This window comes from Vulpes vulpes, chromosome X (assembly GCF_048418805.1).
Source record: "Vulpes vulpes isolate BD-2025 chromosome X, VulVul3, whole genome shotgun sequence".
Classification (NCBI taxonomy): Eukaryota; Metazoa; Chordata; class Mammalia; order Carnivora; family Canidae; genus Vulpes; species Vulpes vulpes.
The window spans coordinates 80,619,509-80,637,053 of record NC_132796.1 but is presented as its reverse complement, the minus strand read 5'-3'; the positions used below and the strand labels follow the sequence as shown (position 1 = coordinate 80,637,053).

Genomic DNA, 17,545 nt, shown 5'->3' with positions numbered 1-17,545 from the left:
GGGCAGAGAGAATCTCAAGCAGACTCCCTGCTGAGCGTGGAGCCCCACATGGGGCTCAATCTGACAAGCCATGAGATGACGACCTGAGCTGAAACCAAGAGTTAGACACTCAACCAACTGAGCCACCCAGGTGTCCCAAGACGAATTGCATTGAAATCCTCAGCCTCCCTGTTAATCTAGACTCCCTGAATTTCACAAACCCTGAACAACCCTGACCTCTGTTAAAGAAATCAGACCCTAAAAAAAAAAAAAAAAAAAAAAAGAAATCAGACCCTGTCATATCCTGGTCTTAAAGCTTTAGGACTGTTTAAATGGATAGACATGACCTGATGGTCTTGGTCTGCCATCCTTTTAACAATAGTCACCCCAGCAAAGCCTTCATCAGAGGGACTCAATTATTCGAAGCTTTGGGGATGCTGTGGCTAGAAAAGCCATTGGCACCATCGAAGGCCACTCAGTCCAATTCACAAGAAAATGGGGGATCTTTTGGTTCCCATCTCTGATGTCTTCTCCCAGCCAGTTTGCTCTGGATAACTTGCAGTGAGAACGCTCTCAGCGAAACATGATTGTTCCTGTGATATCACTTGTCAGAAGAACCGTATATACCTTAGGAATAAGGTGTACTGATTATATCTTCATGGAATTGTGCAGTTCAAAGAATGTAATAGGTAGGACCAGAAAATGGAATAAAATGGTTGTTTCAACTGAAGTGTGAAGCAATGAAGTTAGAATTAGGATTTTTTTTTTTCTGTAAAGGCATTAAACACTGGATTGCCAAGGAAAGTTCTAGAATCCCTTCCCTTGGGGACTTACAGTAAAAATATGGTATCTTGGTGGTTTGGGAGAATTTGTTTGTGGCCTTGCCCTCCTAATGACTTTTCAGGGAGCCTCCTAGCCCCAGAATGATATGCTTATAAGAACAAGTTTTAAGGAAGGATGTTTGGAACATAGAACTTTAGGGAGTGGAAACTATGTCAAGACAGACATAATAGCAGGTAAATTTGATCCTCTCCCTTGCCTGGTGCTGAACTGGGGAATCCATTCACATCGTCTTGTGTAGTTTTGTATTACCCCAGACAGCCAGTCTCCCTGGTTTGGAGTGTTATAAAAGATGGCTGTCATACAAATCTGCATTCCCTGGAATCCCAATATCCAGCTGGGGTGTGATGTGGACCAGGGAATACAGTGAACAGAGAAGACAGGAGCAAGACCATATTTTGGGGTTTGGCAGGCCAGTGGCAGCCCTAACACTGACTGCTTTGTACCATCTTAGATCAGGATGTCCAACAAGGATTGCCAATTCTTTGGTAACATAGTCTCTGATGTGGAGAAATAGTAAACAGAAAAAAAAATAAAGCATCATAACATTTAGGAAGCTCTAGAACTAACTATGGGAGAGTTCTGGGAATGGGTGGCATGTTTTGGATTCCTACTCATCCCAGGTCCTGAGCTAAGAAGACTTTATGCTTCTACCCAGATCCTTCTGACCTTAAATTCTGTTTCTCCTTGGCAGGAGGGGAATGTGTACTGTGGTCTCAAGACTTGTCCCAAGTTAACCTGTGCATTCCCAGTCTCTGTTCCGGATTCCTGCTGCCGGGTATGCAGAGGTATGTGTCCCATATCACAAGACATAGGGGTGCTGCCATCCTGGATAGCTGTCCAATGTCATAAGAAAGGGAATTTTTTGTGGAAACGTTAGGTTTTAGCTGGGTGGAGAGGAGGGCAATCCATTCAAAAAAGGGAGGAAAGAAACACTGATTTTAAGGGCCACCACCTGAAAGAAACTGCCCTAGCATGTGGCAGAAGAATAAGAGTGAGTGTCATCTACTGAGAAAGTGAGTGCCTGTATCTTTTCTCCCTTGATCACTTTTAGCTGGGCCTCTGTGTTATTGAATTGTGAAACATAGGCCATTTCCATGAATAGCCTTAACAGGAAGAATGGGCCTTGCAGAGCCCTGATGTGACCATTTTGAAGACTCTGCAGGGAAAATCTAGGTATATTCTTTAAAGCCCCACAGTCAAATGGTGACAAACTCAGTAAAAGCAAAATGGAAGGCAGAAGGTGTCATCTTCTTAGATTATAGCCAAAATGGCATCATTGTTCTCAAGCCAGTGTTTTTTTGTTTGGTTTCCATTTCTTTGATAATGACGCCATTTCTATCCTCTCAGATCGAGCGTAATCACCTTTAATTTCTCCTTTATTGCCTCTTCTCAAATTATTAAATCTTCAGCTGTCTTCTCTATCCCTTTCCTTTCTGGCTTTCCCTCTAGCAGTATTCTGATTTTGTCTTCTTTCCTTCCACCCAATCGACATATTTATTGAGCATCTACTGTAAGCTCAGCCCAGTGCTAGAAGCTAGATACTTATCGGTAAGTAGAGTAACCTACAGGGCACTGCTAGACTCTAAGGCATCTTTATGCAAATTACAAAGAGAATTATTTTTTACTTAAGATACTTTACTGCCATTTTCCAGAAAGTCCTTGTTAATGCACCCCTTCTGTGCAGCACATTTATGCAGTACATACCCTCTACAACCAGATGTGGCATACATAGCAGCAAAAACCCATTCTTCACTCTTGTGGAACTCACATTCTACCAGAGAAGACAAATGATAAACAAATAAATAAAGATTGAAACAGTGTACTTACATTTTTCTTCTCTGGACTGTAGTAATTGTAGTCCACACTGGCTGGAGATGAGGCTGAAGAAGTGAGCGGGGGTCAGACCATGCAGGACCTTCAAGGCCATGGGATGGAGTTTGCATTTCAGTTTCTAAATACCTTGGGAAGCCACTGGAAGGTTGTGAGCAGGGCATGACATGAACCAGTTGATGTCTTAAAAGATCTCATTGGCTGTTGTATCCATACTAGATTGGAGGGAGGCTACAAAGCAAGGGGAGAGCCCAGGAAGAAGGCGAGTGTAGTAGCCTGTCTCGTGTGAAAGGGCAGGTGTCTGGTTTGGGGACACAGTACAAACTAGTGGTTCACACTGGAGCCTCTGGAACCAGCTGCCTCGGCTCTGAGCCCAGTCTTGCTACTTTCCAGCTGGATCATGAGCAGTGCATTCAGCCTTTCTAACAATCTCTAAAGGGAGGATAATGTTGGTACTTACTTCCAAATGCCTGTGAGGTGTAAATGAGATCTTGCAGGAAAAGGACCATTTAGAATATACATCAATCCCCTGCCTCATACAGTGAAGGCCTCTCACACTGTAGCTTCAACTTACCTTTCTAGCCCATATTCTTCCATTCCCGCACCTTAGGTTCTTCTCTCAGTGTTCCTGTGCTGTCTTATCTTTGTGCTTTCACTACCCGCCCCCCCCCCACCAGCAAGATTTCTCCAACATTAGTGTGCTTCAGAATCACCTGGAGAACTTTCAGATACTCAGACAACAATTGCAAGATTGTGATTCAATGGCTTTGGGGTGGGGTCCCGGCATGTACATGTGGGCAGGCCCCATTGTCCACTTGGAGGCAGGTGGCCCGTAGACTCTGCTTTAAGAACCTATTCCTAAGACCATGTAGATGACTGGAGGCAGCCCTAACAATGGTTCATATTTGGGTTTAGTGCACTTAAACTGAGCACATTAAAAATCTGAAAACTGAAAGCAGTAGAAAAGTAACAAATGTCATTCTGACTGGCCGGAGGATCTAATTCCAACTATATGGCAACTGACTTTGGGATGAATGAGTCACAGCCATTTCATGATAGGGAACTAGGAGGTCAAGGGAACAAAATGGATGCCTAGGTACAAACTGACATGTACAGCAAGATCTTGGAGGAGGGAAACTTGCCTTTTTTCTGGAAAATCCTTTTCCTTTCATCTCTGCCTATGGAAATCCTACAAGTTTCCCAAGACGTAGCTCAGGTACAACCTCCTCAGATTCCGATGCAGGCAATCCTCTGGCCACATCTCGATAAATACTAGACAGAAGGCCTTTCTCTCTCCTCTGCCTTCCCCCTGCCATCCTTAATTTCTCCATCCTGAATTCCCACTTATCCAAAGGCCAGCCCAACTGCCACTTCCTCCATGAAGCATTTTTTTTAATCTATAAGTGAGTAAACCATCTTCCTTTCTGAGACTCCACAGCACTTCCTGGGTGCTTCTCTAGTAGCATTTATCACTTCATTACCTTTTGTTTTTTATTATGTGTGCCCATGTCCTATCCTCCCTATCAATTATGAGCTTCTTTTTAAAGATTTTACTTATTTATTTATGACAAACAGAGAAAGAGAGGCAGAGACCTAGGCAGAGAGAGAAGCAGGCACCCTGAGAGGAGCCCGACGTGGGACTCGATACCAGGACCCCAGGATCATGACCTGAGCCAAAGGCAGATGCTCAACCACTGAGCCACCCAGGTGTCCCCAGTTATGAGCTTCTTAGAACAAAAGCTATTTCTGGTTCATCTTCTTCCCCCTGCCCCCCTGCACTGCTCTAGGTACAAAGTAGGTGCTCTTTGAATGAATGCACACTAGCTTGGAAGTACTGCCAGAAAGTGATAGTTTGAATTAGATGCACCTGACATACGATATTATTGCTGTGTTTTCTGCCTCTGAATTACTGACAGGCTGTGGTAGGGGTGGTAATGGCTGTACATTGATTCATGGTCGGTAAGAAATCATTTGGTGTCATTTCTGATGACCAGGTACTTTTCCAACCCCATCACACTTCAGGAAATGACCTCGTTCTGAGTATCAGTTTATGCTCATCCCTTTTCTTATGCCCTTTCTAGTGGTCCTCACAAGTCAGCGTGGATTTCATGACAGCCTCATTTGGTTTGCCTTGTATCTTTCTATGACGCTTTCTCACAGTGAGGGTGTACATCCATACAGCTATGACATTTAAGCCAGAAAAGATGAGCATTTTGTTCCTCATCTCCCTACCTATCTTTGCCCCCACCTTAATTTGAGTCTGCTCCAAAGGGAAGAGAATCCGCACAGAGTACACGTGCTTGCTCACATCACCAGCTAGTTGCTATAATCCACTTGTCAGATTGAGATTATATTGTTTGAAGCAAAGGAAACCGTGAGAAATCTAAACTGAAGAACAATGAATAAAAGAAAGGCAGCTGCCAAAAGACATACTATTGCTCCTGAGAAAAGGCGTGGTGCCACGGACATAGGCTCTGAAGCCAGAAGGACGCAGATTTGATGTAACTGAGCTTCCGCCTACTAGTGATACCTCTGGCAAGCTGCTTACCTACATGGAACCTCATTTTTTTTTTCAGCTCTGAAAATGGAGCTTATAATACCTAACACCTATGGAAAGGTAAAAATTAACCAAGGTGATGTAGAGAGCTAGGAAAGTCTTTTTCTTTTCCTTTTTAATTTAAAGATTTTATTTATTCATGAGAGACACAGAGAGAGAGAGGCAGAGACATGGGCAGAGGGAGAAGCAAGCTCCCTGTGGGGAGCCCAATACGGGACTCAATCCCAGGAGTCCTGGGATCATGACCTGAGCCGAAGGCACACATTTCAAACACTAAGCCACCTCAGCTTCCCTAAGAGAAATTCTGATACAGAGTTATTGCTTCATATGAAATAATTATTATATTTCACACAATATTATTATATTTATTGGCCGGAGTTAAGTATGATTGCACCCTCTCCTCTATGTCTGATAGTCTTGCCTTTTTCTTTACTTAATATCCACACACAGAACTTAATTTCTCATCCCTCTTGTGGTAACAGATCCTGGGGCTCACCATCTTCTCAGCGATTCTCTTGTCACAATTTAAATTTCCTTTCTTTTATCATGTCCTCAAAAGCAATGCATAAAAGCGAGCTGTGACGGATCCTGTGTTGTCCCTTCATACACTTGACAATTCCCGAAGTTCTTTCTCCACCATCTCTCCTCCAGCCTAAATAAACCCTTCTCTTTCATCTTTCCCTATGAAGACTAAATCCCACACTTTCATAAAATTGATGCTTTTCTCTCTGCCTCAAATTTCTTTCCATCTTTCAGTTGCATATAATGTGATTGAATCTCCTTTGAAGTGCTAATGTTGGAAGCACCTTATTTTTTTTTTTCCTGCTGAGATGGTGTTTTTACAAAGGTATATCTTGCATAAGCGTATTACTCATACAGCTGGGAATGCAGACACACTTCTCCCCTATGCTGACCACCCTAATTGCAGACAAATACTGCAGAAGAAATACCCTTTTAAGTGCTGAACTCACAAACGTTAATATAAAGGGCCCTATTTGAACAGGTTCTTTCTCTGCGCTGTCACCCAACACAGGTGTGCGCTCTCTTCCTGGGTCACACGGCAGTATTAGCCACAGACTGGATCTCAACCCCAGCTCCAGGGCTTTCGACTGTCCCTGAGGCTAGGAGTCAGGAGAGCATTGGCATGTCATTGCTGGCACTTCAACAAACCTCATCTGGACTGGAAATGGAGTGCAAACAGCCACTGGAACCTTTAGAGAAACTTGATCAGAACAAAAATCTCATACGACTACCACATTCTGGGCAGGCAGGCCTCAAACCTATACCCATTCCCAGCTTCCCTCTCCCACTTATCATTTCTGCTTCCTGTCTCCTGCCTATCTTGCCAAAGCAAAGGGGAAGGCTCTGTACTTGGACTCTAGACAAGAGAGAGGTTTGGTGTTGTTGACTGTATCGAGAGGCATACTCGACAGAGTACGTATGTGGCACTTACTATGTGCCAGGCAGTGGTGTAAGCACATATGTGTGTAATACCTCATTTAATCCTCATTACAGGGATGCCTGGGTGGCTCAGTGGTTGAGCATCTGTCTTTGGCTCAGGGTGTGATCCCAGGGTCCTGGGATCGAGTCTCACATCAGGCTCCCCGCAGGGAGCCTGCTTCTCTCTCTGCCTATGTCTCTGCCTCTCTCTGTGTGTCTCTCATGAATACATAAATAAAATCTTACTCTGTGTGTCTCTCATGAATAAATAAATAAAATCTTTTTTTAAAGTTAGGGCATAGCAATGGCAGTCTTACACTCCCAGGATCTCACCAGGGAGTGGAACTGGCCACCTGATGCTGTAGGAGCGTCTATAACGGTCCTTCCTCTGTTTTATGTGTGCATAATACCCTAGTCCAGGCTTTTCTTCTTACAGAAATACTTGATCCTGTTGGTCAGTGCCTACCATATCTTACCACATTATACAGTGTCAGTTCTTCAGATGGTTTTAAAAGGTGCTTTATAAAGCAATCTTCCCCTTCTTTAACCTACTACTCATCCTCATTCCTCTGACGCCAACATGCACACCTTATACTCTGGGCTGGCTGTTCCCTTTGTCCTAAAATATGCTCTGTTCCTTCCCACTTTTGTCGCCTGCTATGTGCCTCTCTTAGCTCTCACTCCCCACAAGCTTAGAATAGCTTTCCTCCTCTCTCCTACAGATTACGATCCTAACCCATCTTTCAAGAGCCCAGCTCGTGTCCCACCCTTTCTAAAGAGCCCCACCTGATAACTCTAGTCCTCCTTGAGCTCCTTGGACCACACTTGGGGCTTAGTCTGGCTTGTAGAGTCCAGTATTTAAAACATTTTCTTGTATTGTTCATCATTTCATTGGTCTCAGCTCCTTACCTGGGGAAGGGCCACCCTTTTCCTCTGTTTACCCTAGCATAGAATTACGCATATCTTGTGGTGGATATATTAAAAAGAAAGAGCTACAGCTATGAAAATCTCTTTTTCTCCAATTTATTTTTTTTATTTTAATAAATTAATTTTTATTGGTGTTTAATTTACCAACATACAGAATAACACCCAGTGCTCATCCCGTCAAGTGTCCCCCTCAGTGCCCGTCACCCATTCCCCCCACCCCCTTCCCTCCTTCCCTTCCACCACCCCTAGTTCGTTTCCCAGAGTTAGGAGTCTTTATGTTCTGTCTCCCTTCCTGATATTTCCCACACATTTCTTCTCCCTTCCTTTATATTCCCTTTCACTATTATTTATATTCCCCAAATGAATGAGAACATACACTGTATGAAAATCTCTTGACAGCATTCTAAGTGAGTCCTAGGTAGGGAGGCCAGAGAGATGACTGAACTTACAACTTAATCAATCCAAGCTCATTTATCCAATACATTTCCAAAGAGCCAAAGGAGAAAATTGAATCTTGCTTTATGAAATTGGAACTATTTCTACAAACTTCCACAAGTGACCAAAAACCAGAAGCAACTGTCTAAAAGCAATTTGTCAGTATTCAAGACAGCTACCATTTTACCTAAGGCTTTTTATTTCTCTTTCAAAAACAAAAACAAAAACAAGCAGCAAAATTACACGTGAGGTGCCGTCTTGGCTGGAACCCAGAGGTCTTGAGGGAAGTGGTGAGCAAGGTAGTTCATTTTTGTAATAATGTCAAAAAAATCTCCCCAAGTTTTCAAACTTCTCAAAATCAAACAGAACTGGGGAAAATAACAGCAACTCCAAATATAGATCCTCGTGTATTGGCCTAGCATCGTTTTGGGTTTTGTCCACATTTTCTGCAGAAACACCACCATCACCAGGTCATGATGAGGAAGAAGACATCATTAATGAGACACACTGCTCAAAAAAGATAAAAATGAATTCAGTCATTTATGGTTTTTGAGTTGCTGTGCTCTAACTGAAACTTCAAAATGTGCTGAAACACTCTGACCTCTTCAGTGACAGAAGAGTCTGACAACCATTAATAAGCCCTGTTCTCAGGTGAACCATTCATGTTCATGAAGATGGGGACCATCTGACAGCCCACCCTTGGCCTTCCTCTTTCCTTCTAAATCTCCACTGGAAGCTTCCTTTTTCCATGGAAACTTTCCAGCTTGTTTTTGTTCTCTCTCCGGCCCTTGTGCTCAGATTTCATGTTCAGGTACTTACTGACACTCCCAGGACTCTCACTCCTCTCTGGTCATTGTGTTCCTACTTGGGATGTCTCTTATGTCTAGAATGTTTCTTTTGTATTTTAAAGATTTTATTTTTATTTTATTAGAATGAGAGAGAGAGAGAGAGAGAACAAGCAGGGGAGAGAGAGAGAAGCAGACTCCCCACCGAACAGGGAGCCCAGGATCCCAGGATCATGGCCTGAGCCAAAGGCAGACACTTCACCGACTGAGCCACCCAGGTGCCACTTAGAATGTTTCTTCTTAGACAGAAAGCCCTTCAGACGGTGGATGAGACAGCATTAACATTGACTTTCATTCTGAGCTTAACAAATGAATAACACCGATTCCTAATTGGCCATGTCGAATAAACACCCCCATCCTGCTCTGGGATTGAGGGGTTTCTCATATGTATAGGGATCTGGTTCTATAATAAAAATAAGGAATTTCCAGTGAAGTATTTCAGAGCAAGTACTTCTTCACAGATTAAAGCTACTCTTCCTTCAGCCCTGTCCTTCTGACTGCTTCAAGGGATGCCATGACTGCCCAGAAACACACCACCACATGTGTGCATTATTCTCATTGGAATAATCTTCGTGAGCCTAGACCCCAGTATTTCTAGAAATTGGTCTGATTTGTTGACTGACAGCATGAACAAGAAAATGAAATGTGAGCAAGACAAGCAGTGTCAGGCAGGGGGAGTCATATTTGAATATTATCTATGTTACAACAAAGTCCAAGTCTCTTGTAGCCAAGGCAAAGTGGACAGTGAATACCACTTATTCAAGCAAATCACTAGAATGACTACATCCACTTACCCCTTAGATTTAGTCATGAAAACCAGCCCCATGTCCCCTACTCCCACCAGACATCCCAGTCCTCTTTGGATAAGGCCGGGGAGCTAATGCAGTATTTGTGAATTGAAGGACTTTTAAATGGACTGCTCCAGGTTGACCAGCAGTAAACATTGATAGATCTCTGAGCTTCCCTTCTCCATCTATCTGCTTGTTATTTTCCCTGTATGGATGTGGTATCATAGGACTCTCTTTATTTGGGTCCTTGGACTGTTATCACTCTGCTTTATGACTACAAGATTGCACTCTCTCCCAATGAAGCAGGTATCTGCCCTCTTCAGCCTCATCTTAAGTCAAGAGAGAATAAGGGATGGCATTAAAACTCAAATGCCTCTTTGACAAAGATGACAATTAGGAGAGGACTAGCATAATTATGAGAGAATCTAAGCCAGTTGAGAAGGAATGGGGCTAAAAGAATCTCTGTGGCCTTTTTTCTTTCTTTTTTTCTTTTCCTGCATCCAGGATCCTGGCTTTCAAAATGGAATGAACAAGGGGTAGTGGAAGGGGAGGTGGGCGGGAGGATGGGGTGACTGGGTGACGGGCACTGAGGGGGGCACTTGGCGGGATGAGCACTGGGTGTTATGATATGTGTTGGCAAATTGAACTCCAATAAAAAATAAAATAAAAATGAAATAAATAAAAAAGAAAGGGAAAAATATCTATACAAAAAAATCGAAATGGAATGATTTTAAAATGAGATAATTTCCTTTCTATGAGCAGGCATAAATGTTTTTCTTATTCTTGGGCTTCATTTTTTGTTTAATCTAGAGCCTTTCCTTGTTAGATACTTCAAATGCTCACGGGAGTTCTTAAGTTGGGTTTTCCCCATGGGTAAGCTACTCTTGAGGGGAAGGAGGGAAGAAGAGGAGGGAAAGGATGGGAGGAATAGGAAGAATAACACTTGCTGTGCCAGACACTGCTCTGAGCTCTTTGCTCACACTAATCCATTTCATCCCCCACTACTCTCTGGGCTGGATTTGATTGTCTCCATTTTAGCCATAAGGAAGCTGACACTCAGAGAGGTTCATCACTTGCCCAGAGTCACACGGGTGAAAAGGGGCAGAGCCAGGACTTGGACCCAGGTAGTCTGGCTGGCGTGGGTGGTTCTCTTAGCCGTGACTGCTATGTTGCCTCTCAACTTGGAGATGTGGAGCAACTTTGAGGACTCTGAACTCTGAGGCTACTGGGAGGAACAGACTTTGTGACAACTTTGCTCCCCGGGGCTGGACATGGTAATTCTTCCAGCCAAGTTATTGGGATGAGACTCAAAGGCCCCATTTCTAAGTATCAACTTGGATCTGCAAAACCACAATGCCATTGGAAGAGCAGACTGTGGGTTGTGGGTACCATCTAGCTAATAACTTCTCTGTGCCCTCTCCCATAATTCCGTCTCACAAGCACACGCAACTTTCACAATGCCCTTTTTAAAAAGTATGTATTTCTGATTTTTCTGGATAAATGCTTTTGTATTCTTCAGATTTGGCTTGCTCCTCTTGGCAGGATTCCCCCTTGTCTGTGCCTTTGTGTGTCTCAAGCAGATATTGTGTTTAAAATGCTAAGAGCTTGTATTGACAGCCCAAACAATAAAGTGCTTTGACAGTGAAGTATTTTCTAGAAAACATGACTGTCTACAAAATACTGGAGGGCTTCCTGTGGTACTGTATATCGTTGTTAGCTCCAAGGTCTAACAACAGTGGAGAATCCTTGTGACCCGGGTTCTTTAAAGCTTCACTTAAATTTCAGCATGCTTGCTCCCTCTCAACAGAATTTGTAGAATTAGATGTTTGGCAGAGGCCCCTGAGTCATCTGCTTCCACTCTCTCATCTCCAGCTTGGGTATTATCTGCTGGCCATCAAGTGGCTCACCCCAGAACCTGGCACGTAGTAGGTGGAGATGTCATGATCGATCACTTTCTTCCTCTCCGCCCTCTTCCGGTTTCCCCTCACAAAAGCCCTTTAATAATTTGCCCTGGTTCTGCTGATTTTGACATGTTGCTCTGAAAGTACAGAGATCCCTTTCCCTTGTCACAGAGATCACCATACAGCCCCCACCCAGTCTCGGGGATTCATTTCATTTCCATGTGCCTTATGATTAGAGCGACTACATATCTTATCATCCAAACCAAGACACTTTTGAAAGGGAGAGGGCTCAGTAATTATGCCTGTAGAAAAAGAGGCATGAAACTGGGTTGTCTCAGATCCATCAGGACCTATAGGCACGCTCTTTATGATGTGTGTGGTTCAGAAATGGCCACATGCTGGCGTAGTTTTGCTTTCTGAGGCTTATCTTCATGGGTATCTAATAATCTCATTGTACACTTAGTCCTTTTGAGAGGACAGGGTTTACTTCTGTGACCTACTCAAGCTAACCAGAGATTAATGGAAGCCACGGGAGTTATAAACAGTCCGAATTGTAGCCCAGCTCTTGACTGTATTTCAAATGCTTGTTCTCCATTTCTCCCATTACCAGAAAGCCAAGCCATTTTAGCTCTATAGGGTACCACTCAGATTATAATTGAGGTTTGAATAAACAACACATGTGGCTTTTAAGGTTAAATGAATATTGTTTGACATACAGTACACTAGAGTTGTTTTTCATTTTGGTTTTAAAAATTGGTTAAAATTACATCTTGTTGCTTCTCAGAATTAACTAGAATCCATCTGTCTCCATTAGAATCACTGGGGGGTTTTTTGTTTGTTTTAAGTAAAGCCTTGGCTGAAAAAAGAAGCTCCCTCTCACTCAAGATAATTTACCAGTGAATAGGATGGGGGAGGGAGGAGGGAAAGGAACAGGTTTTAGAGTATTGGTGCTTGCTTTTTTCTTTTATGCATTTTGTCTCTTAGATATATCTAAAGTGTAGTATCTAAAGTAGTAAATGGATAACTATTATCATCTCTCCAGACAGATTTGGCCCAAGTCTAAGAGAATCACTCACAGCTGAACAAAATGTGAACGTCTGAGAAGATTCTTCCAATTTAACTATGGTTCAAATTATATCGAATGACTCCTCACTTATAGAACATTCCAACTTAGAGAATGCCATTTTGATGATGTCAAAAGCTCAAAAGCAACCAAAATAGTAGTCATTCCTACTTGAGATCTATACAGAAGTAATGACTCCAGTAGTTTTTAATGAGGTGAAAGGATTCCAATTGAGGCACACATGCCTGTCTGCAAATGCTTAGGTGTTGCAACACGTTGGTGTTACAGGATATTAATAGTCCACTCCCATGCTTGATCCCGACTTGCCTCCTCATTGTCTTGCTATCTTACCTATCGGCTCACTTAACAGAGACTACTTGCTTCGAGATTCTGCCTGGACGCTAAGTATTTCAAGACACTATCTAAAAGCCCTTTGAAGACTCTAGAGTCTAAATGCAATAAATTGACCTTCTCAGAAGGTCATGCTAAGTAAACATTGCATGCCAGTACCAACCATTAAATCTACATTTGCAAAGGGCATTTGGGGAAGAGAGCTCTTCTCTCATTTTTCTTTTTTTTTATTTTTTAAAGATTTTATTTATTCATGAGAGACAGAGAGAGAGGCAGAGACACAGGCAGAGGGAGAAGCAGGCTCCATGCAGGGAGCCCGATGTGGGACTCGATCCCGAGTCTCCAGGATCATGCCCTGGGCTGAAGGCAGGCACTAAACTACTGAGCCACCCAGGGATCCCCTCATTTTTCTTTTAAAATTTGTTCTCTTTGGGCTACTTAGATTAGGAAACATATCCTATAGCTTTGACATTCTGTTCTGCCATTTGCTCATGAATCTCTTCTGGTTTCCAGTCTTCTCTCCGGTCCCACATTTTCATCTGGCTCACGACAAAGCTTAGACCTGCCACTGCCAGTGAAAACACAATGAGTACATTTAAGTTCATCCCACCTTACTGTCAAGGGCAGTTCCATTTCCCAGCTGGCCATACTTGCAACCCTTAGCATCCTTTTATGTAAAAAAAAATTTTTTAAGATTGAATTATTTATTTGAGAGTGAGATCATGAGAGCAGCAGGGAGGGGCTGAGGGAAAAGGAAAGGGAGAATCCTCAAGCAGACTCCCCGACGGACATGGGGCCTGATCCCAGGACCCCAAGATCACGACCTGAACCGAAATCAAGAGTGGGCTGCTTAACTGATGGAGCCCCCCAGGTGCCCTCCAATCCTAACATCCTTTTATACTGTTTTTTCCCTTACCACCATTCTCTGTCAGCAAATATCCCCAAGGGATCTTATCATTTCCTTTTTATCTGGAGTAGTCTGGTTTGTCCCTCTTTCATTGTTTCATTGTTTTCGAGATTCTCGGGACCTGTCACATGTTAGTACAACAGCCTCTTGGTTGGCCTCCCAAGATTCCACTTACTCCCCAGCTAAGTGACACTCAATTGCCAGGCAAAGCTGCCACAAGTCACCTCTTTCTTTTACTGTAGGAACTCTACATAAAAATCAGTAACAGGATAAAATGTGAATTCTTTAGCCTCTTTCTGAAGTCTACACAGCAATTATTTACTACCCTTACTTAAGACTCCCTCCCCTCTTCCCCCTGTTCCCCTTTCCCTCTTCCTTTCTTCCTCTCCACCATCTCTCTTGTTTCACATCTGAACTTTCTACTACAGCCACAGCCACATCCTGTTGGCTGTTTCCAGCATGTTCCTTACTGTTTCAAAGCTCTGCTCCTTGCAGTTACTTATGTTAAATCATATCACCATGATGCCTACTTCTAAAAACAAGACTGATTATTTTGGGAAGCTTTCCATGATTCTGTCTTACTGATCACTTACTCCTTCAATCTCTCCCAAGCACCTCTTGACGAATCCTAATTTTTTCCCCATGAGATGATCTTTAAATCATGAAGGGCTAAGTCATAACTTTGTTATATGTCACTGCCAGATAATATTGCTTTCAAAGGAATTTCGAGGTCTTTGGCACATCCTAAAAGCCAATGATATTATCTAATTTTCCCTCACAGGACTACCACATCCTTGAACCAGTAACATGTTACTATCTCCATGTGGGCTTTGAAAGCTCGAGGGATAAATTCAAACAGAAAATCCATAAATGCTGATACTTTTTGGTATTTCCTGTTACCCTGCCAAATACATGGTTGAATTGATACTGAGTGTAAGACCAAGCTCTTCCCAGTGACTTGGTTGGTCATAGATAACATGAGGTAAAATCCTTGGAAATTGTCCTGTGGTTGCTGATCTTTAATCAGTAGAGGAATATCACTGTCTGTAGTGTGTTGTTCTCAAGACTAAAAGTCGGATCTTCCTCCTCAAACCAGTTACTCTGGCAGTGAGGCAATTATAAGTAGTTCACTGTTCAAAGAATGGACATACAAACCAGGGGGAAGTGATCTCAGGCAAAAAAAGAGGAGTAAATCTTGGATATCTGTTATGTAAATATTCCAGCCACCACAAGTCTTACCTTAACTTTCAGACCAGGGCCTAACTTTCCAGAGACATAATGGTGATTTTAACAAATTATAACAGCCCAAATCCTCGAATCTCTTATTTTGTAAGGGTAGTTTAAACACAGGTTAAATATGACCTGCAAAATACTTAACTGTCACTGGATAAGATAAGCAAAAATGAGGCTGACAGCTCTATTACAGTGGAAAGTGATTATTTTGTCTTTTGTTTCCCAAATTTTGTGCAATGTGAATCGATCGGCTCTTTTGAAAAGTGGCAGCTTTCTTCAGAGTTGTTTTGAAAAATGAGGCAGGCCCAGAGAGGAATCTTTCAGGGTCACTTTATGAAGGAGAGCCATTTTTTTTTGAGAGAGAGAGAGAGAAGGGGGGGCAGAGAGAATCTTAAGCAGGCTCTGCACCCATCACAGAGCCCAATACAGGGCTCGATCTCATGACCCTGAGATCATGACATGAGCCGAAATCGAGTCCAACGCCCAACCAGCCGAGCCCCCCAGCACACAGAAGGATAGCCATCTTAACAACAGTTAAAATGTCTGGAGAAATTTGGGATCATAGAATCAAAAATGTTGCTAGGTCACAAGGGTGACGGTTTTCCCTTCTATGTTTGTATGACTCTTTCTTTATTTTGCAATAAACAGGGGATGGAGAATTGTCGTGGGAACATTCTGATGGTGATATCTTCCGGCAACCTGCCAACAGAGAAGCAGTAAGTGTGAATAGCTCAAATAATTCAACACCCCGCAGCACCAGGCCAAACTTTTCTCCTTCCATGGCTGTTATCCTAGGAACTCCATAAAAAGGCCCATTTATAACACCATTTCTCTTTCCCTTGCCTTAGAAAATTAAATGATATTATCACCAATCTCAAAACATGTAAGTCCACTGTATATTTGGTAACTAGGGCCAGGACACGGGCACAAAAAAAATCACAGCCCCAGCACTAAGTACCCCTTATCTAGATTGGAAGTTGATAGCCTTTTGGGCTAGCTTGCCAAATCTTTGCCTTCTGGATGGAAGGCAGGTCACTGCCTCTGTCCTCAATAGTCCTTAACAGAGGAGCTTCTATGGGATTATAAGGTGGATCTGTCCATTCTTTAGGCAGAGGTACTGTGGACATGTCTCCATAAAGCCTCTCCTAAGCCTTAGGCTCTCAGTCATACAGCAGCAAGAGAAAAAAAGGTAGCAGCTACACACTCCTTCCCCACCCTGCAATATCCCATTTCTATGTTCAGTGTATAGCAACAGCATCTCTTGTTCCTGTGTATTTCAAAGTAATTGGCAAAATGCAATCCCTCTCTCCAAAACATATGTCTAAGTACAGCAATACCTTGAACTTCTTAAAATCTGAAAAGGAGATGTTCCAATTCAAAGAATCTCATCATACTGATGGATTATAAAAATACACAAAATGTATGAAGGCATTCATGGTACATAAATGGGTATTGATTGAACCCCTATACAAAAAAGTATACAGGGCATTCAGTGCAACATTATTTTTATAAGAGCAAAGCCAGTGGAAGGAACCCAAACGTAAGTAATAGGGGCTTGGTTGAACACACCCAATCTGTGGGACATGGTGCTGTTGTTAAGTAGAATGCAAGATATCAAAAGTGTACTCAAGTGGAGGGATCCCCAAGATAAAGATTTTATTTATTTATTTAAAAGACACACAGAGAGAGGCAGAGACATAGACAGAGGGAGAAGCAGGCTCCTCAGAGGGAGCCTGATGCAGGACTCGATCCCAGGACCCTGGGATCATGCCCTGAGCCAAAGGCAGATACTCAACCACTGAGCCACCCAGGTGTCCTGATCCCCAAGATATATTATGTAAACAAACCAAGGTGCAGGGTGCAACTCATACTGTCATTTCCTGTGTGCCTGCACAAATTGAATGCATATGAAAAGATCTGGAAGGTCAGATACCAATAGGTTATGAGTGATAATCTCAGAGAGGTAGAAGCAGCAGGGGGAAAGGGAGAGCGTGATTTTTTTCTTTATCTCTTCTGTATCATTGGATGTTTTTCAATGAGCATCAATTTGTTGTGCAGTATATAACGTTTAAATGATTGTTTAGGGATCCCTGGGTGGCGCAGCGGTTTGGCGCCTGCCTTTGGCCCAGGGCGCGATCCTGGAGACCCGGGATCGAATCCCACATCAGGCTCCCAGCGCATGGAGCCTGCTTCTCCCTCTGCCTGTGTCTCTGCCTCTCTCTTTCTCTCTGTATGACTATCATAAATAAATAAAATTAAAAAAAATTAAAAAAAAATGATTGTTTAAAACCTGTGGAATTAGTTCTCAACAAGCATTGTATAGAAGGCCAGAGTCTAGGGAATTATATGGCAAGCCTGAGGATGGGGAGGGGGGCAGGTGTGAGGAAAGTGTTGATAGGAATGTAATAAAATAGCCAGTCTAAACATCCCGGCGTTGCTTAGTCCA

At 42.8% G+C, this 17,545-nt stretch overlaps 1 protein-coding gene across 1 annotated transcript in view; it reads left to right on the top strand.

Annotated features, from left to right (window-relative positions):
• Positions 1 to 17,545, top strand: part of CHRDL1 (chordin like 1) — a 118,845-nt gene that overhangs the window by 78,321 nt on the left and 22,979 nt on the right. Inside the window, 2 exon segments of the mRNA XM_026014863.2 lie at positions 1,514 to 1,607; positions 15,748 to 15,815. Of these exon segments, the coding sequence (XP_025870648.1) occupies positions 1,514 to 1,607; positions 15,748 to 15,815 (162 nt within the window).